The 21,165-nt window shown below is 37.1% G+C and overlaps 1 protein-coding gene and 1 pseudogene across 1 annotated transcript in view; both read right to left on the reverse strand.

The window, feature by feature from the left end:
* CDC42BPB (CDC42 binding protein kinase beta) overlaps positions 1 to 21,165 on the reverse strand; it is a 172,787-nt gene that overhangs the window by 94,716 nt on the left and 56,906 nt on the right. The window contains exons 5-6 of the mRNA XM_036752011.1: positions 7,187 to 7,335; positions 2,328 to 2,421 (exon numbers count right to left, since the gene is read on the reverse strand). Coding sequence (XP_036607906.1) covers positions 2,328 to 2,421; positions 7,187 to 7,335 — 243 coding nt within the window. The remainder of the gene's footprint in view (positions 1 to 2,327; positions 2,422 to 7,186; positions 7,336 to 21,165) is intronic.
* Positions 8,312 to 12,419, reverse strand: LOC118841100 (annotated as a pseudogene).

Below are 21,165 nucleotides of genomic sequence, written 5' to 3' on the forward strand. Positions count from 1 at the left end.
TTCTCAGCATTAGGGTAGTTGAAGGGAAAATACATATATAGAGACGGAGGGCACAGGATGAGTTGAATACGAAGGGATGATATCTAAAAAAAAAAATTAAATTAAGGGATGAGAGAGGAGTATATTGAGAGGGAGAAAGGGAGGGATAGAATGGGGTAAATTATCTCACATAAGAGTGGCAAGAAAAAGCAGTTCTATTGGAAGGGAAGGGGCAGGGGAGGGGGAATGAGTGAATCTTGCTCTTATCGGATTTGACTTGAGGAGGGAAGAATATACACACTCAATTGGGTATCTTACCCCACATGAAAGTAGGGGGAAGGGATATAAAATGGGGGACAACAGAAGGGAGGGCAGATCAGGGGAAGAAGTAATCAAAAGCAAACACTTTTGAAAGGGGACAGGGTCAAGGGAGAAAACTGAATAAAGGGGGATAGGATAGGATGGAGGGAAATATAGTTAGTCTTTCACAACATGACTATTTATGGGAGTGTTCTGCATAATGATACATGTGTGGCCTATGCTGAACTGCTTCCCTTCTTAGGGGAGAGTGAGTGGGGAGGGAAGAGTGGAGAGAATTTGGAATTCAAAGTTTTAAAAGAAGATGCTCAAAAAAAAAAAGTTGTTTTTGCATGCAACTGGGAAATAAGACATACAGGCAATGGGGCACGGAAACCTATCCTGTCCTACAAGAAAGTAAGGGGAAAAGGGATGGGGGCAGAGGGGGAGTGGGGTGACAGAAGGGAGGGCTGACTGGAGAATGGGACAATCAGAATATATGCCATCTCAGAGTGGGGGGAGGGTAGAAATGGGCAGAAAATTTGTAACTCAAAATCTTGTGGAAATCAATGCTAAAAACTAAAAAATATTAAATAATAAAGTAAAACAAAAAGAATATGTTGGGAGAAAAGGAGAAACAGAATGTGATAAATTATCTCACATAAAAGTGGCAATAAAAAGCAGTTCTATTAGAAGGGAAGAGGGGACAGGTGAAAGGGAATGAGTGAATCTTGCTCTCATAGGATTTGACTTAAGGAGGGAATAACATACACACTCAATTGGGTATCTTACCCTACAGGAAAGTAGGGGGAAAGGGAATAAGAGAGGGGTGATGATAGAAGGGAGGGCAGATTGGGGGAGGAGGTAATCAAAAGCAAACACTTTTGAAAAGGAACAGGGTCAATGGAGAAAACTGAATAAAGGGGGACAGGACAGGATGGAGGGAAATACAGTTAGTCTTTCAAAATATGACTGTTATGGAAAAAAAATAACAAGAACAATTATTACAATAAGATACAGTAAAATTCTGTATGCAATATGTCAAAGTACCTTCTAGTTTTATGAAAACTGAGCTTTCCTATTTTATTCATGATATATGAATTTTATAAGGCAAGAATGAGTCGGTTAAAGGATTAAGTTCTGTTTAACAATAATGATCTAAATTTTTAGTAGTGACTCAAGATGGCATCAATAAAGAGAAAATATCCTAGAAAAATTACTTATATCATCAACTGATAATTCAATTAAGCTTTAAAAAATTTCCACATGAAAATATGATTTTTGGTCAAAAGTAGAACACTATTTACTAATAACAGAATTTGAACCTAGATCTTCCTGACACCAGGCCTGGTACTCTATCCGATGCACCACCTAATACTGAATCTTGCCTATAGTCACTAGATTCCAGTGACTTACCTTGGCTCTCACAGTCAACAGGTGTAAGAGGCATGCTTGAATCCAGGTGATCCTGGCTCTGAGATCAGTTCTCTATTCATCATTCATCTTCTTTTAAATTACTACTACTTCTTCAAGACTTCAAAGATTTGTAATCTTTGTCACTGTGTATGCTACTCTTTCCAACACAAACGGCAACCTTTCTATCTTAGTATATAGTCTTCATGAATCACTTTAAAGAGCTTATTATCCTTACACCAATATGGTCATGAGACTATAAACTTTATGGTTAAATTGGTCCACAGGTGACAGAATAGAGTTATTTTTTTAAAAAATTAAGCTACTTATTAAGTAAGAAACTAAGTTATGTCCAAGTAAGTTATTGAAAAATAAAAACATTTAATACAGTTTTGTGGTATCAAGATATTTTCTATTTAAAGACATTCTATGAATATTATGAGATATCTAACAGTGTTGTAAGCACTATCCTTTCAATTACTGGTGTTTTAAAAAACATTCTGGTCAGCTGCTAGTACTAAGTAGAATGTTCATTTCTGATCACATCAATAATGTATTTCCTCAAAAAATAATCATTTACATTGCAAAATTTAAAACCAAGGAAAAACTCCCAAGTGGAAAATCCCCAAACTACATACAGTTCCATCGTCATTCATCTTCAAACATGATCCAAAGTCTGCCAAGCGAATGTGACCATTCATATCCAAAAGAACATTGTCAGGTTTAATATCTCTGTCAGTTAAAAAAAAATAAGCATTAAGTCAAAGTCTTAATTTACCATTAGATCTACTGAAAGAATACTAATGTGATTTAGTGAAAAGTTATAATATGATAGTTATGATTCAAAGAAAAATATTTCAGAACAATGATAAAGTCTTGCTTTAACCAGTCACACTAAGAGAGAACACAAAAGAATTATGTAATATCCCATATTTTACACATTATCATAATGTTTCCAGCCTTACAAAATTCAGCTAGCATATCTATATTGCAAAAAACAGCATATCAATTTTACAAAAATTAATTCATGTAATCCTCACAACAATCCTGAGAGATTGATGCTACCATTATCCTTATTTTATAGAAGAGGAAACTTAGGTAGGCAGAGGTTAAGTGATTTACCAAGGTCACTCAGTGTGTAAATATCTGAGGCTAGATTTATAATATCTAAGGACAAAGTATCCCAGACAATAGGCCTGGTTCTCTATCCCCTATGCCACCCAGCAATGAACACTAGGTTCCAGTGACTTGCCCAGCTAGGCTCACGCAGTCAGTGTGCGTCAGAGGCAGGACTTGAAACCAAGTCACCCTGGCTCTGAGATCAGCTTTCTATTTACTATACTCTTACTCTTTCAAAACAAGGAGAAAATGTGAATTTATTAATATTTATTTGAGCAAAGCAACACCACACACAAATAGGGTTTTCCCTAACAATACTCTTATTTACACTATTCTGCAAAACACATTCCAATGATTTTTCCTTTTAAAAAAAAAAGTAGGGGCAGCTAGGTGGCGCAGTGAGTAGAGCAGAAGCCCTGGAGTCAGAAGGACCTGTATTCAAATGCAGCCTCTGACACTTGACACACTTACTAGCTGTGTGACCTTGGACAAGTCACTTAACCCCAATTGCTCTGCCTTCCCCCTCCAAAAAATTTTTTTTTTTAAAGTAAAGGATCAGAACAACTGTAAAGTAAATTTTATTTCCTAAATGATTTTTTCCCAAAGGTTTTCCTCACCTTTAAAAAAAACATTAGTATACACATATCAACTTGCATTTTAAAGACGTACAGAAAACTTCTACCCATAAGGCACATGACAACATAAGTGTTACAAAGCTCTGGAAAGAACGTGTACTGAGTTCAATGGTATCTCCTGTTTTGGGATACTAACATGACATCACACTAACTAGGTCCACTGTGTATTTGTTCTCTGATCTCAGTGGGCCCTCACTACAAACATTCTACCACTCCCCTAATCACCACCCCCCCTACTAGTAGCTGTTCCAAGCCTCCCCTTTCTTCAAGTCTCCCATATACTTTCTCATCCTAATTTCTTCAGATGTGGATTTCAGGACATCTGCACAGTTTCCCCTACTCATCTCACATCCTCAAGACATCTTCCCTTACTGCTTCCATTTCAGTTTCAGGTGAAGAGGTGGTCCTCCTTTCCATGGCAAACTCTACTACATTGAGCCTTCATCTCACTCTCTCATCATTTTTTTCCCAATAAACTGTACCTAATATCTCCACATTCTTCAATCTCTTCCTAACTGGAAGCTTCTCTTCCACCAACAAACATGCCCATGTCTCTTCTACCCTTAAAAAGCCCACATGTAATCTTACCGTCCCCACGGACTATCATCCTGTATCTCTCCTGCCCTTTTCAGCTAAACTCCTTGAAAGTTTACATCCTACACTTAGTTCCCCCACTTCCTTTTCTCTTACTCTCTTCTAAAACCTGTCGAATATGCTTGCAAACTCATCATTCAACTGAAATTGCTCTCTCCAAAATTATTGATTTCTTAATTGTAAAATCTAATGATTTCCCCCAATTCTCATCTCCTAATTCAGAGCCTTTCCACTTGCTCTCCCCAGTACCTGCAATGCTCTTAACTCTGGCTTCCCCCCTCCCCCAGCTGCTAGTGCCAGTTAGCAAGATAACCTTCCATCTATTCTATATACACCTTGTATGTAACTAGTTCCTTCTATGTTGTCTTCCCCCTTATTAGAATGTGGCCCTGAGGGCATGGCCTGTTTTTCCCCTTTTTGGTCTCCCCAGCACTTAGCATAGTGCCTGGCACAAAAGGCGTGTTTAAGAAAGGCCTGTTGCTTTTTAGACTACCTTGTATATTGTGCTTCTGCATGGACTCCTCCTCACTCCAGGAATACATGCACTCCCCTCACCACCTCTCAACTTCCCCCAAGGTTCAGCAGAGAGAGTGTTCCTCGTTACCCTGGTTGATGGTATAATCCCACTCCTCAAATTGTCTTGTATTTACTTATTTGTTTACATGCTGTATCCCCCAGTGTTTCCTGAGACCAGAGGCTTTTTCTTTTTTGTCTTCATGTTATCTACTACACTGAGCACAGTGCACATAGTAAACACTTAATAAATGCTTGTTGACTTAAATTATTGAACAGACACTGCTTTCTCTATCTGTACCACAGTAGCTTCTTTTTTCCCTGAGGGAAATGGAGAAATGGCTTAGGATGATTACACAAAGGCCATCTTACGGGGGATCTTCAGTGTCCTGTTTCATCATTCTTGCTGTTCAATGTATAGGTAAAGCCACTCTGAAATAAAATGAGCCAATCTGGGCTACAGGCCTTAACAAAATGTTGGTTCATTTCCTTCTGCTCCTAGCAATATGATTTCTGAAGACAGACATTTGTACTAAAATCTCAATCTGCTGGCCTTTATAAACTTAGCACTTTTATGTTGAGATGTACAAGATATTAGGCTGAGGTATTTGACGTTTTCAGAGATAATTAGGAAAATACATACCCTCCTTAACTATCTCCTCATCCCTTACCATCCTTACAAATTTGATAATTAATAAAAATAAGGGAAAGCTTTCCAATCATGATGGGAAAATGTCAATTAACAGAATACTACTGGAGATAGCCAAATCTCTTTCTCTAGAGCAGGGCTTCTTAAACTTTTTCTACTCATGACCCCCATCTGGAGTTACAACCCACAGTTTAAGAAACACTGCAGAGCAATGGTCTCCAAAGTTTGTACCATGGCCCCACTGGGTGATATCAAGGGTATCAAGGGTATGTGATCAACGAGTCAGAGGGCAGAAAGATAGGCTGCAACCCACTTCTTCATGATGCCCAATAGCGGAGCTTGTTTCAAACACTACAATACCTACTCTTATCTCCTAACATTCCCCCCCCTACTCCCTCCCCAAGCCGTGCTCGCTCCCAAACCCCCCCCATTCTGAGTAGAGTGATGGCCCCTCAGGGCAGAAATAATCTAAGCTCCAAGAGTACTCAAATAGTAGCAGCCTACTCCCCTATTTCTTCATACCCTTACCGCCTCCCCTCCCAGCACAGAATGCTGGTTCCTCACTCTGAGATAGTGACAATAAAAACAATGATTCTCTCTTTTCCATTTTGGATGGGGCAGAGTGATTTATACATGATGAACAGGAATGGATGGGTTGTGGTCTACAAGGCAGATTTCCTAACGTGTTCTTTCTCACCAAACCCCAAATTCTTTCAAAGATCTCTATTACAGTCAAGGGTACTACCATCCCTCCAAGTCACCCTGGCTTACAACTTTGGTGTTATCTTCAACTACTCACTCTCTTCTTCACATATCCAATGAGTCCACAAATTCCATCATTTCTACCTCTAAATCTCTCCTAAATATTCCCTTTTGTCTACTCACATAATCACTGCCTGGTTCAGGCCTTCACTTTTTTTTCTTCCTCACTTCTTGTTCGAATTTTTGCAACCGACTCTACAATGGTCCTCCTTGTGTCAGGTCCCTCTCCTCTCGGATCCATATTCCACAAAGCTGCCAAAATGATTTTCCTAAAGCTTAGGACTCACCCAGCCATTTCCCTAACGAATAAACAAACTCCAGTGGTTCCCTACTGACTCTAGAATCAAATATTATTTTATCTTTACCATTTCATTTTAAAATTTATATTTGTAATATACATAATTATCAGTAGAGAAGTAATGCATATAATTTATAAATAAGTAAGCATATTTATACACACACACATAAAGACATTTTGGGAGTACATGCTTAAAAATCTTTTAATGATAGAAGCATATGATCAAAAAAATATGGAGACCCCTGCTTTTAGACAAACCTAACAATGATGATTAAGGTGAAGCTGTTCTATGGATTGGGAAATGAAATGGATGACTTCTGCAGGTACTTTCTAGATCAGAAGTTCTTAATCTTTTTTTTTTTTGTCACGGACCATTGTGGTAGTCTGGCAAAATCTATCTCTTCTTGGAATAATGTGTTGCTTTTATAAAAAAAAATACAGTTGAAAGAAATTCTATTTGAGTTACAGATTAACAAAAATAAAGATACATATTTTTTCCTATCCAAATTCACAAATTCTGCGAAACCTACCCACAGATCTCCTTGGACCTCAGATTAAGAATCATTGTTCTAGACTGATACTCTAAGCATTCAAAGAGGGTATTTTAATACACTACTTGCACAATCATTGAATTTGTAATTAATTTGACAAGGTGTAGAAGTAAAAACATTGGATTTGGAGTTTAAAAGTCTTGGATCAAATCCTGGCTCTACCACTTAGCAATCCTGGCAGCAGTCAATAATCTCTCCAAGCTTCAGTTTCCTTATCTGGAGAGCTACTTGGCCTACCTTGAAGGGTTGCTGTGAGAGAGGCATTCTACAAATTCTAAAGTCCTCCAGAAATATTAGCTATTATTACCTGCAAAATTAGGAGACAGATCTCTAAGCTCCCTCCTAATGATAAAAAAGGCTGATCCTATGATCCTACCTGTGTACATAATGCAGCTGATGGATGGAGTGTATGGCCAGCACCATTTCACCAATGTAAAATCTCGCCATGTCTTCGGGAAGTTTGTCTTCAAACTTACTGAGGAGGGTCAGTAAATCGCCACCAACATAGTAGTCCATTACCAAGTACTATAAATAAAGCAAGGAAAGAGGAAGGTGAACATTTAGTCATCACTGGCGAAGATGAGCGCGACAAAGGCTAAATTCTTATTGTTGACCAGAAGCAAAAAGACTGCTTAAGGAAGGAGGATCTTGTAACAAGCATGGATTTAGTCATCTCTGAGTTAAAATTGTTTTTGCCCTCTTAGATAATCTAATGAAATATAACATTTTACTCCAATTTCCTTCTTAATTATTTATAATCAACTGAAAATTGGCAAACAAGGGGATAGAGGGTTGAGGTTTTTAAAGCACCAAAAGAAACCAGAATCATACCTTTGGTAATGCTACACTAGTGAGAAACCTTGCAAGCAAAATATGAAAAAAAGTTTACAAATCTGAAGACTTATACAGTCAGTTCTTGCTTTATGTAAATGGACCATTCCACAGACTGCTATGCAAAGTGATTTTTATGTAATACTAATCTGCCCTCAGATGTGGGGAAAAGAGGGAAGAAGGGGGCCAGCGGCACATGGCTCAAGGACATGTGGGGCCCAAGCCAAGGGACAAAGAAGTAGGAACAGGAAGAGAAGTATGTGGGGAAGGCCACATGGCAGGGCCTGGCCAGAAGGAAAGGAAAGACACATGGGGGGCAGGGGAAGATGGCACCCTAGTGCAGATGGATAGAAGACAGACATACAGCCAGTAGGGTGTAGCAGGGCAAAGGTCTCCTCTCTTGTTGTCCAGAGGTCTCAAGCCAAGCCCCTGATGTGGCAGCAGTGGCAGTCTCTCCGTATATACATTTGTTCTTTTGCTTTTACATGGAGGGTTATTTTTAAGGTGGTTTTTTTTGGGGGGGAGGGGGGGGGGCGCTGTGGAGCACCAGGATGAGGGGGCAGGAGCAGAGAGAGAGAGAGAATGGTACTACAAAGTTTTGATGTTGTGGTTCACTAAGTTTATTGTCTTAATCTGAAAATCTTCATAGAAAATTACAGATTTTGATGCTTTAGTTATCAGCTGCACACTCCTGGGCTCTAAAGAAACTCCCTTCTAAGCAACTTGGTCTTTCTTCTGTGCAAAAAACCTTTTGAGGCAGTTCCATGTTCTTTTTAATCTTCTTTTTTGGATTTTTTTTCATACTCTGGATTCTCCTATATACTAGCATGAGCTTTCTGGTGCATCTCCAACATGTCAGGAGTCATATTCTTTATGTACTACGAGAATTGTTTTTTATAATCATCTTCTTCCATGAGATAACACATATAATCTGCAATACTTTGGCCCAGATGTACTTATGATGTGCTTCAGGGTGGAACTGCTTGCTTTCTGAATCATACCCAGGGAAGTGTTTAGTATTGTGAGGAAGACAGACCACCATCCACAGCTCCCTTAAGGGCCCCAAAGCCTTTGTTTCCAGTGGTAGTTTTGAAAAGACCTATATCCAGATAGCATGTAAAGCACGAGGCTCACTGACCATCAAAGCTTTTCACATTTTACTCATCTCCAGCCATTTCCACCTGACCTTCATAGATCTTGACCATGCCAAATTTGTCAAGAAGCTTGCCAGCCAGCAGTAGCACCGTACAATAAACTGCAGTATAATTTGTCAGGCCAACCTTCACACCACATTTTGGCAGCTCATGAGCATGAGCTGCACAGACAATCGTATCCCCTTCTATACGGGCATAAATGATCTGGTAGGTGATGGTGACTCAGACAATCATCCTATATTTTGGCATGCTGTACTTGTTTTCATCCTGGATTACTAAAGGTTTTGGTGCAGGATAATCTGTTTTTCCAGTTCTTCTTCAGAATTTCACTTGATGCCACTTGAAGTAGGCCTTATTTTTTGGAATGTGGACTTCTTTTATAATTCTTTATGTAAAGTCAAATTTGCATAATGTGAATTTAGATACAGTGAAAACTATTGGTATGTGAATATAAGAATAAGACATAAAACCAAAAATGGTTCCATCTGGAAGAATAAAGACTCAATGAAAAAGTTTATCACCTTAACAATGCTATGTATTAACCACTAGTTGGTCTTAGTATAAAGTATACTTTGGTAATTTAAAAAATCTCATAGGACTGAAATGAAATTTGCTTTTCTAAAGAGGTTTTGCTTTCTCTCTCAAGTTCTTTCACTGAATGTTAGTAATAAGAGTGCTTGAGAAAAAAAGCAAGCCTTTTAAAAGACTAGTATTCATACAAGATATACAGATCTTATGCTCTGTGTAAGGTGTTCATTCTTTAGGAAATTTGATTTGTTAACATGTTAGAATATTTTTTTTAGTATGGCCCATTAACAAGTTCAACATTCAATTAACTAAACATTTAATGCCAACTATGTGCAGGTGTGCTAAAATTATCCTCTGCTGCCTCTTATGGTATAAGGGTTCAGAAAGTTATACCAGTAGTGCATAAGCTGCAACAGGTCTTACCAAGTCAGGAAGACCTAAAACAAAGGTTTCATTGATAACCCTTGAAAGCTGGGGAGCCAGATCTAAATGTTAACTGCGAAATATTTAACAAAATAAATAAAAATACAATAAAACATAATATGTGGGTAATATGCGGAGTTCTAAGTCAATATGTGGCCTACAGGATTGCTATGTATGATTAGTAGCTGTTACGAGTTTGACACCACTAACCTAGAATACTCCTTTATATTTATGCTACATATTTCTACGTGTGTTTGTCTTCCCCAATAGAACATAACTCATTATAAGCAGAGATTGTTTCATTCCTTGTATCCCCAACGCCTAGAACAGTGAGTGCCTGGCATATAGAAGGCACTCAATAAATACTTACCAAAGGGCTGACTGATTAATTTAATGTGTGGACATGCATTGCTAAAAATTTCTTTACCTGCAAGTTCCCTAGAGTCTAGGATCTAGGCCCAATCTATATGACTATCTTTAAAAAAATTTATTTTTAAAGTTAAAATTTATTTTTTAAAAAATGATATACATCTCAATGGACCTTGTCTGGGAACTGCCCTCTCTACAAAATAGCTTAAATGTTATATGTTGTTCATGCTAACACTCTTCTCTAAAAGCTTATATAATGTATACCTCTCACACTGAGGAAGGAGCCTTCTTCTGGCTTTCCTCCTTTACCAAATGACCTAATAAATTTCTTTCTAAAACTACTAATAATAGTAAAATATTCATGAATAGAAGTTTCTAGGTAGTCCATAAGCTTCTAGAATCTTTCTTAAATCCTCGCCAATACATTTGCATGTTTATCCTCATCCTTCCTTGAACCTTCCCTTCACAAGTTACTGAGTATCAAGGTGTATATACGCTGATTTAGTTCAGAGAATCTTGTCAAATTCACGTCTACTTTTTTATCTTTATCCTCTATAATAGTCACCTACACGGTGGTCTATTTGCTTACTATTATCACAACTGAAGAGAGGACCATAGGTCTCATGAAATTATGTTTCATATTGCCTTTACGTACATGATGAAAAAATCTACCAACTCCTTTGTATCTCTAGAGAGAATCTGGGAGCTCCTTTCATTTCACTGAAATTTTCTCTTCACCTTCTGATTTCATTTATAATAAGAATATTATAATATGATATATTATATAATATATTCTATATAATAATATAATATAAGAATATTAACATGGATGTGACTAAATTCTACTTCCACTAGTGTATTGTGTAGTATTCTAATAGGTTATTACATAAAGACCACACATTGAGTATAAATGTTCAAATATTTAGAGACAGTCTAAACTTGTGTTTAACCCAAACTGTAGCAACTTCTATCCCCCTTATCTCTTTCAACGTGGAAAAGAGATGCATAAGACAAAAGCCTGTTTTTAAAAATATGCTTTATGTGCCATGATCAAATAATTTATTCCTAACTAAACTATACTTCTAATGATATTCCCTACATTTTCTCAGGCAGAAAACAGTCCTTTCCCTAGATTGCACTTGAAAATCTTTCCAATTTATTAGACCTGCCAAAGCTTGCTTTCTGAGAGTATAACCTTCAATATAATGTAAAATATCTTACAATATATTATGTATTCCTACTGGAGGAATTTTTTCAGCTCTTCTCTGATGCTAACCTTCACATAAAAGTTCCTTCCCTACATTGTTGGTGGAGTTGTGAACTGATCCAACCATTCTAGAGAGCAATTTGGAAAAATGTACATACCCTTTGACCCAGCAATACCACTTCTAGTTCCGTATCCCAAAGAGATCATACAAATGGGAAAAGGACCCAGATGTACAAAAATATTTATAGCAGCTCTTTTTGTGGTAGCAAAAAATTGGAAACTGAGAAGATGACCATCAGTTGGGGAATGGTTGAACAAGTTGTGGTATATGAAAGTAATGAAATACTATTGTGCTATAAGAAATGATGAGAGACAGATTTCAGAAAAACCTGGAAAAATTTGAATGAACTAATGCCAAGTCAAGTGAGCAGAGCCAGGAGAATATTGTACACTGTAGCCACAATGTGCAATGGCTAACTTTGATAGACTTCTCTTTTCTTAGCAATGCAAGAATCCAAGACAACTCCAAAGGACTCCTGGTGGAAAATGCTGTACACATCCAGAAAAAGAACTATGGAGTCTGAATGCAGTTGAAGCATATTATTTGCCCTCTCTCTTTTTGTTTTTTGTTTGTTTCTTCTTTCTCATGGTTTCTTCCATTGGTTCTATTTCTTCTTTACAACATGACTAATGTGAAAATAGGTTCAATGTGAATGCAGAGGTAGAGCCTATAATCAAGTTACATGGTGTCTTGGGGTAGGGAGAGGGAAGAGATGGGGAGAAAATTTGGAACTCAAAATCTTATGGAAGTGAATGTATCAAAAGTTCTGTCCCTTTCTTTATTTCCATTCATTTATAACACCAAACTCCCCCATTCTAAAAAAGTAAATTGAAAAACTACTGAAAAGTTACAGTAGTGGGTGCAGTAAATAATGTAAAAAGAAACATTTGATGATTGGGCCAAACCTAACGCTTTAAAACCTTGGAGGAAATTAGCCACTTACTCAATTCTGCCTTCCTCCTACTTTCAAAGCTAATATGCTGGTTTGCACACTTGATTTTAAAAATAATAATACTGAGATAAACTATTACCGCATCTTATTTAGTGGGGGGGCGGGGGCGGTGCAGGCACAGAGATTCGGAAGCTGTTAAAGCTTAGGAAAGCTTGAGGATCAATCCAGTCCAACTTACTGAATATACAGAATAGTAAATTGAAATTAAGATTGGAGAAATGACTTGCTTAGGATTAACAATCAGTCGCATATTGAGAAGTAAAATGTACATCTCCTGATTCACAATACATTGCTTTCCCCATCATATCATGATTCCTCCGTATTATTTCTCCTTAACATTTACTAAGCACCTAGGAAATACATAAATGGTAACAAATTTGGATATAACCCACACTTGCTATATATAAACTGGTTTCAGCCCCACTGCCACCACAGATCAAATGGCCTACTGTGTGTTTGCATGAATATGTGTGCTTCACATAACAATAATGATGTATCTTCCATACATTATTTCATTTGATCCTCACAACAACTCTGTGAAATAGGTGCTATTATAACCTAATTTTAGATACAGCAAAACACAGCAGAAAAGACATGAGGAAGAAGAAGAATCTTTCATACTATTCCCTCTACTGACCAACATGATATCAGCAGCAGACCCCTGCCTCTACCAAGAAAAGAGAAGTTCTGGTACCTAAGAAATGAGAGAGGAAATGTTTTAGTATAGTTTCAGTCTATCAAAAGTAGAGAAAATACTATACCAATTCACTTAAAGCACTGTATATAGCAGAATTCTGTTTTTCTGATTATCAATGAAGTGAAAAAAATGTGATTAATGGACTTTTGAATCTGATGGTTGAGCTCTAGGAAGCAAACTACAATGATGCCTGATATGACTGATATGATTTTATCAGAGGAAATGAAACCAAAGAAGCAAAAACATCTACTTTGCTGCTACACCCTAAGAATGAGACTCTTCCACCACACTTGCAGCTGAAACCTTCCACATGGGTTGTCTTCTCCATTAGAACGAGCTTCCTGAGAGCACAAGCTGCATCCCTAGCACTTCACCAGTACTTTGCACAAAGTAAATACTTAATAAGTGCGTAAAGTCTCTCACTACTGCAGTCGACCCCACACAGTGGAATCCCCAGCGTTCTTTAAGTGCAGATCTGATGGTTACTCACTCAGTCACTCCCCTAACTCCATCAAGCAGCTAGCTGGCACAGCAGATGAAGTGGCAGGTCTAGAGTCAAGGAAAACCTGAATTTAAATTCTGCTTCTCACACTTACTATAGCATGCCATCTGTTTGCCTCAGTCTCTCAACTGTAAAATTAGGTTTATAATAGCTCCTACCTCTCAATTTTACTGTGAGGATCAAATGAGGTATCTGTAAAGCACTCAGCATAGCAGTGGCACACTGTGGGCACTATATAATTCTTTTCCTTTCTTTCTTCCCCCTCTCCTCATCAATCCCACTGACTTCCTAATGTCTGAAGGTTCAAATATAAACTCCTTTGTTTAGCTCTTAAAACCCTTAACAACTGATTCCAACTTCAGTGTTATTCTCCAGCCCTCACTCTGTGATCTAGCCTGATGGATCACATGGAAGTGGCCTTCTTTGTAGTCCTCACACAAAATAGTTCAATTCCCATTTCCATGCCTTTATATATTAGCTGTACTACATGCCTGGAATGTATTCCTCCTGCCCAATCTCTACCTGAAAGAGTCCCTTTCTTCCTTTAAGATTCAGCTCAAGGAATCAACTAAAAAGCTACTTGAAATAATTAAGAACTTTAGCAAAGTTACATGATATAAAATAAACCCCCATAAATCCTCGGCATTTCTATATGTTACTAACAAAGCCAAGCAGCAAGAGATAGAAAGAAAAATTCCATTTAAAATAATTATAGACAATTTAAAATATTTGGGAATCTACCTGCCAAAACAAACCCAGGAACTATATGAACACAATTATAAAACACTTTTCACACAAATGAAGTCAGATCTAAATAATTGTAAAAATATCAGTTGCTCATGGGTAGGCCAAGCTAACATAATAGAAATGATAAACCTACCTAAATTAATTTACTTATTCAGTGCCATACCAGTTGAACTACCAAGAAATTATTTTATAGAGCTAGGAAAAATAATAACAAAATTCACCTGGAAGGATAAAAGGTCCAGAATATCAAGGGAATTAATGAAAAGAAATGCAAAGGAAGGTGGCCTAGCCATACCAGATCTGAGACTGTACATAAAGCAGCAGTCATCGAAACTACTTGGTACTGGCTAAGAAATAGTGGTGGATCAGTGGAATACGTTAGGTACACAAGACACAGTAGTCAATGACTACAGTAATCTACTGTTTGATAAACCCAAAGACTCCAGCTTCTGGGATAAGAATTCGCTATTTGACAAACACTACTCGAAAACTGGAAAACAGTATGGCAGAAACTACACACAGACCAACATTTTATACCACATACCAAGATAAGGTCAAAATGGGTACATGATTTAGACATAAAGGGTGAAACTATAAGGAAATCAGGAGAGCAAGGAATAGCATACTTGTCAGATCTATAGGGGAGGGAAGAAATTTATGAACAAATAAAAGATAAAGAACATTATAAAATGCAAAATAGATAATTTTTATTGCACTAGATTAAAAAGACATTAGGAAGTCAGTGGGATTGATGAGGAGGGTAGGTGTTTCTCTTATCTTTTCTTTGGGGCTGAGCTTGTACTTTATACTTTACAAAATTAAATTTTAATTATTTTATGGCTGTTCTTTCTGTTTAGATTGTTGTAGTTGTTTTAAATACACAGGGTAGTCTAAAAGTCTGAGTTCAGTTTTAAGCTTCAATAATTTAAAGTTGATAGTTTAATAGCTATTAAAGCTTAAAACTGCACTAAGACTATTGGGACACCCTGTATTATTTTCCTGGCTCTACTTATTTCACTTTGCATCAGTTCAGGGAAGTCTTTTTATGTTTCTCTGTATTCATAATGCTCGTTATTTCTTACAGTACAATAATATTCCATTACATTCATGTAGTACAATTTGTTTAGCCATTCCAATTGATGGATATCTACTTTGTTTCTAGTTCTTTGCTACCACCAAGAGGCACCTTCGATGTTAAAAGAATAGTTTCCAAAGCATTCAGAGAAAGGACAGACAGAACCCCAAGACCTAAATTCTAGAGAGAAAGACAGTCCAAGAAAGCACAATCAAAAACAATTTGGGTAAGGAGGAAAAAAGGTTTTAAAAATATAGGTACAGAAGATGAAAGTAAAGTTAAGGAATATATAAGTGGAGCAACATCCTATAAGAAGCACAAAAGCAGCTGAGGCTAACAAGGAGACAGTAAGAAGGGATGGATGGCAGTTGTGGTTTTTTGGAGGAAAGAAAAAGGAGCTACAGCTGCTACTCAGTTTGGACTGGGCAAAGATAATGGACAAAAAAAAAAGACTGACTGAATGAAACTGGGGTGGGGTGGAAGACCTGTGGAGGCTGTTATCAAGATGTACCCCAGGAAATTCACTTCTTCTCTTTGAGCCATGACATAGTAGGAAAAACCTCTAGATTTGGAGTTTTCATCAGACCTGGATTCAAGATTACTACTTGAGTGATCTTGGGCAAGTCACTTCATCTTTATGGCCCTCAGTTCTCTCATTTATAAAATGAGAGGGTGGAGCTAGATGACCTCTTAAAGCCATCTAACCCAGTTCTAAATCTATGATCTTATTTTACAATATCTATCTCTTTAATTATCTAAAGGGTTAAGAAATAGAACAGGGATTAGACTTAGTCTGCTTGGCCCCAGAGGGCAGACTAAGGGGTCATGCAAGGAAGATACAAATTGACAGATTTGTAAATGAAAATATTATGATACGCATATTGAATATTTCTCTGAATGGAAGTCTATGAAAAATGGATACTCCTGAAATCGGTGTCAGGCAAGATTAGATGTGTAAGAGGTTAGAGCTGTTCTAAAACTTTTTAAAGTCAGGATCCCTTTACACTACTAAAAATTACTGAGAATCCCCAAAATCTTGTTTGAATTAGAATCATATCTATCAATATTTACCATATGAGAAATTAAAAACTAATAAATAAAAACACTATTAATTCATTTGAAAATAGCAATAATAACCATCATGTATTAATTAATATAAATAATACATTTTTATGAAAAATAATTATATTTTCCAAAAGAAAAATTTTAATGAGAAAAGTGATATATTTCTGCAAATCTAATGTCTGAGAGCTTAACAGAAGTCACATCTGCTTCTGCATTCAATCTAGTACAAAGTTGTTTGGTTGAAGTATATCAATAAAATCTGGTTTCATGTAGATATATAGTTGGAAAAAGGAGGAAATAATGTCTTAGTATTATTACGAAAACTTTTTTGACCCCAAGGACCCTCTGAAAGTCTATCAGGGACCCTCAGTGATCTGTGGACCACACTCTGAAAACCACCATTGGTGAGAGTGAAAAACAGTGCTGGATTTACACCTCTAATACTAACTCACTGTAAAACGGGAACACTAAGATCTATCAGCTTTAACTACTTGATATGATGCTTGTAAGGATCACTCAGGCAGAACTAGTGGGTTTCTTGACTTGTGATATCACAGGCAAACAGATAGCAACTTAGCCTAAATAGGAAGCTAGGAACTTCGATGTTGAAAGGTTCAATTCACAGATTTTGGATGTGCAAGTACCAGAGAAAGAACAGGAGAGAAGGGAGAGGATACTGGACCGAAAGAGCAGGACACCTAGGGCCTGTGGAGCTTATTAGCACAAGAAAGCCCCCAAAACAACAGAATGTCAGCTATTAGTATCACTGTTGGGCTTAGTCTTGTTTCTAAAGGATTAGAAGAGTACCCTGTTAAATCTTCAAGTTTGTAGAAAATTTGGGGGAAAATAATTAGAACAGTAAAATACCAAAGTTGTAAGATAAACAAGTAAAATTATACTTACAAAATGATGTTCAGATATCTGTGACCCAGGAAAGGAATGCAGGAATCTTTTGAGATTATTTCCTTAATAAATAATCCCAATGTGCTATGCATCATCAGGAAGAAAACTGAATATGAAAACCAGGGAGCTTCCCCTACTATCCCATTCTACTGACCATGTTCTAGCTTTACCCTTCCCTCCCTTTAGATTTTTGACTTGATATAGTTAGCCCTTTTAACAATGGCTGCTCACTGCTCATAGGATAAAATACAACTTTTTCTGCTGAATCTAAGGCTCTTCATAATCTGGCTCTAACCAACATTTCCAAATGTATTTCACTTTACTCTTCTCTTCACGTTATAGGATCACAGACTGAAAGCTAGAAGGGACTGTTTTGTTTATCTATTCCTGACCCTTCATTTTATAGCTGAGGACTCTAAGGCTCAGGAAGGTAAAGTGCTAAGTAGCAGAGTCAGAATCTGAACCCAGGTCTTAATTCCAAATCCATGACTCTTTCCCACTGAACCGTGCTGCCTCAATGTATTCCATGTTTCAGCTAAATAGAGTTACTGTTCCCTGATCTGATATTGTCCACTCCTGCCTCTGTGTTATTAGTTTAGGCTCTCACCCATGCCTGGGCCATCTTCCCTCCATTTCTCTATCACTAACATCTTTAATACCCACCTCATCTTAATTCAGAGAAAACTGTATCTTCCTTCTCAAAATCTTTATAACAGGCTAGAACCTGGACTTTTCCATTTCTTATCCCTACTTAAATGTAAGTTTCTTAAATGGCAGTATCATTTTTCATCTCTCTGTATTGCCAAAATTTTAGCTGAACTGAATTTGCAAAAGTCATTATCCAAAACTAAAATTCAGTCTGTTTCAGGTCCTTCATGCAGCAAAACATAAGCAAAGCTAGTAAAATGTGGAAACAAGAATTACATAACACTAAAGGTGGAAGGGAGGTTAAAGCCAAGGGAGGAATGCAAACCTAGTACAAAGAGCTTCTACAACAAATGTGGACAACAGGACTTATGAATTAAGCCTAAATAAGTTCTGAAATCTAAAAATGGCAGGTATCGTAAAATGATAAAATTCTCTCAAAGTAGCCACCAGCTCACATGTATAATTCATTTGTAAAGATAGAAAATATTTTAAAATACTGAAGTCAATATTCTGTTGTTCAGCCGTTTCAGTAGGGTCTGACTCTTTGTGACCCCATTTGGGGTTTTCTTGGCACAGATACTGGGGTCATTTGCCATTTCCTTCTCCAGCTCATTTACAGATGAGGAACTGAGGCAAACAGGGTGAAGTGACTTGCCCAGGGTCACACAGCCCGTAAGTGTCCGAGGCAGTATTTGAACTCATGAAGAGGAGTCATTGTGATTCTAAGCCCAGTGCTCTATCAACTGTGCCTTCTAGTTGCCCTGAAGTCAATGCATAATGTCTAAATACAGATGAATACAATTCCTGGAAATTCCAAGATAATAAAATACTGTCACCTTGTTAAATTAAAATAAACAACGCAATCCTATTTTCAGTTAAGTTTACATTTATATTGTCTCCCAATTATCTCATTAAAACTAGATTATTTTCTTAGTAGTTATAGAAAGGAACCAAGAAAACTAAAAGAAATACTATCTAAAGACAGAGTTTATGCCACCAAGATTAGGAGGGAAGCAGAAAACTGGGAGAGAATTTTTACAACTAGTGTCTCTCATAAAGGCCTCATTTCTAAAATATAGAGAGAACTGAGTCAAATTTACAAGAATACAAGCCATTCCCCAACTGATAAATGGTCAAAGGATATGAACAGGCAGTTTTCAGAGGAAGAAATCAAAGCTATGCTCTAAATCACTACTGATTAGAGAGATACAAATCCAAACAACTCTGAGCTACCACCTCACACCTATAAGATTGGCTAACATGACAAGAGAGGAAAACGATAAATGTTGGAGAGGATATGGGAAAGTTGGAACACTAATTCATTGTTGGTGGAGCTGTGAGCTGATCCAACCATGCTGGAGAGCAATTTGGAACTATGCCCAAAGGGCTATAAAAACGTGCATACCCTTTGAACCCAGCAATACCACTTCTAGGGCTATATCCCAAAGAGATCATAAAAATAGGAAAAGGACCCACATGTACAAAAATATTTACAGCAGCTCTTTTTGTGGTGGCCAAGAAGTGGGAACTATGGGGATGCTCATCAATTGCTGAATGGCTGAACAAGTTGTGGTATATGAATGTAATGGAACACTATTGTGCTATAAGAAATAATGAGCAGGTGGACCTCAGGAAAACTTGAAAAGACTTACATGAACTGATGCTGAGTGAAGAGCAGAACCAGAAGAACATGGTACACAGTAACAGTCATGGTGTGCCAGGACTGATTTTTGATAGACTTAGCCCTTCTCAGCAATGCAGACCTAAAACTTTTCAAAAGGACTCATGATGGAAAATGCCATCCACATCCAGAGAAAGAACTATGGAGTCAGAATGCAGAGCGAAGCAAACTCTCCTCTTTCGTTTTGTATTGTTTCCTTTCTCATGGTTTCTCCCATTCATTGTAATTCTTCTATGCAACATGACTAATGTGAAAATGTGTTTAGTTATTATTCAATTTGGTTCTAGAAACATTAGCTGTAGCAATAAGAGAAGAAAAAGAAATTGAAGGAATTAGAATAGGAAAAGAAGAAACTAAATTATCACTTTTTGCAGATGATATGATGATTTATCTAGAGAATCCTAGAGAATCAAGTAAAAAACTACTTGAAATAATAAACAACTTTAGCAAAGTTGCAGGATATAAAATAAACCCACATAAATCCTCAGCATTCCTATACATTACTGACAAAGCCCAACAGCAAGAGATAGAAAGAGAAATTCCATTCAAAGTTACTGAAGGCACTATAAAATATTTGGGAGTCTATTTGCCAAGACAAACCCAGGGCCTATATGAACATAACTATGAAACACTTTTCACGCGAATAAAATCAGATCTAAATAAATGGAGAAATATCAGTTGCTCATGGTTAGGCCGAGCTAATATAATAAAAATGACAATTCTACCTAAATTAATCTATCTATTCAGTGCCATACCAATCGAACTACCAAAATTTTTTTTTGCTGAGCTGGACAAAATAATAACAAAATTCATTTGGAAAAACAAGAGGTCTAGAGTATCTAGGATATTAATGAAAAGACATGCTAGGGATGGTGGTTTAGCCACACCAGATATTAAACTGTACTACACAGCAGCAGTCATCAAAACTGCCTGGTACTGGTTAAGAAACAGGGGTGTGGATCAGTGGTATAGGATAGGTACACAAGTAGGTGAAATCAACAAGTTTAGCAATCTACTCTTTGATAAACCCAAAGAAGCCAGTTTCTGGGCTAATAATTCACTATTTCACAAAAACTGTTGGGAAAATTGGAAAATGGTAGGGCAAAAACTGGGCATAGACCAATATCTTACACCATATACCAAAATAAAGTCAAAATGGGTTCATGATTTAGGAGTAAAAGTTGATACTCTAAGTAATTTGGGAAAGCAAGGAATAGTTTACTTATCAGATTTGTGGAAAAGTAAAGAATTCATGACCCAACAAGAGATAGAGAGCATTACAAAATGCAAAATGGATAATTTTGATTATGTCAAATTGAAATGTTTTTGTACAAAAAAAGCCAATGCAACAAGAATTAGGAGGGAAGCAGAAAATTGGGAGAAAATCTTTGCAACTAGTATCTCTGATAAAGGCCTCATTTCTAAAATATACAGGGAGCTAAGCCAAATATATAGGAATACAAGCCATTCCCCAATTGAGAAATGGTCAAAGGATATGAACAGGCAGTTTTC

Source organism: Trichosurus vulpecula, chromosome 3 (assembly GCF_011100635.1).
Source record: "Trichosurus vulpecula isolate mTriVul1 chromosome 3, mTriVul1.pri, whole genome shotgun sequence".
In the NCBI taxonomy this organism is placed as follows: domain Eukaryota; kingdom Metazoa; phylum Chordata; class Mammalia; order Diprotodontia; family Phalangeridae; genus Trichosurus; species Trichosurus vulpecula.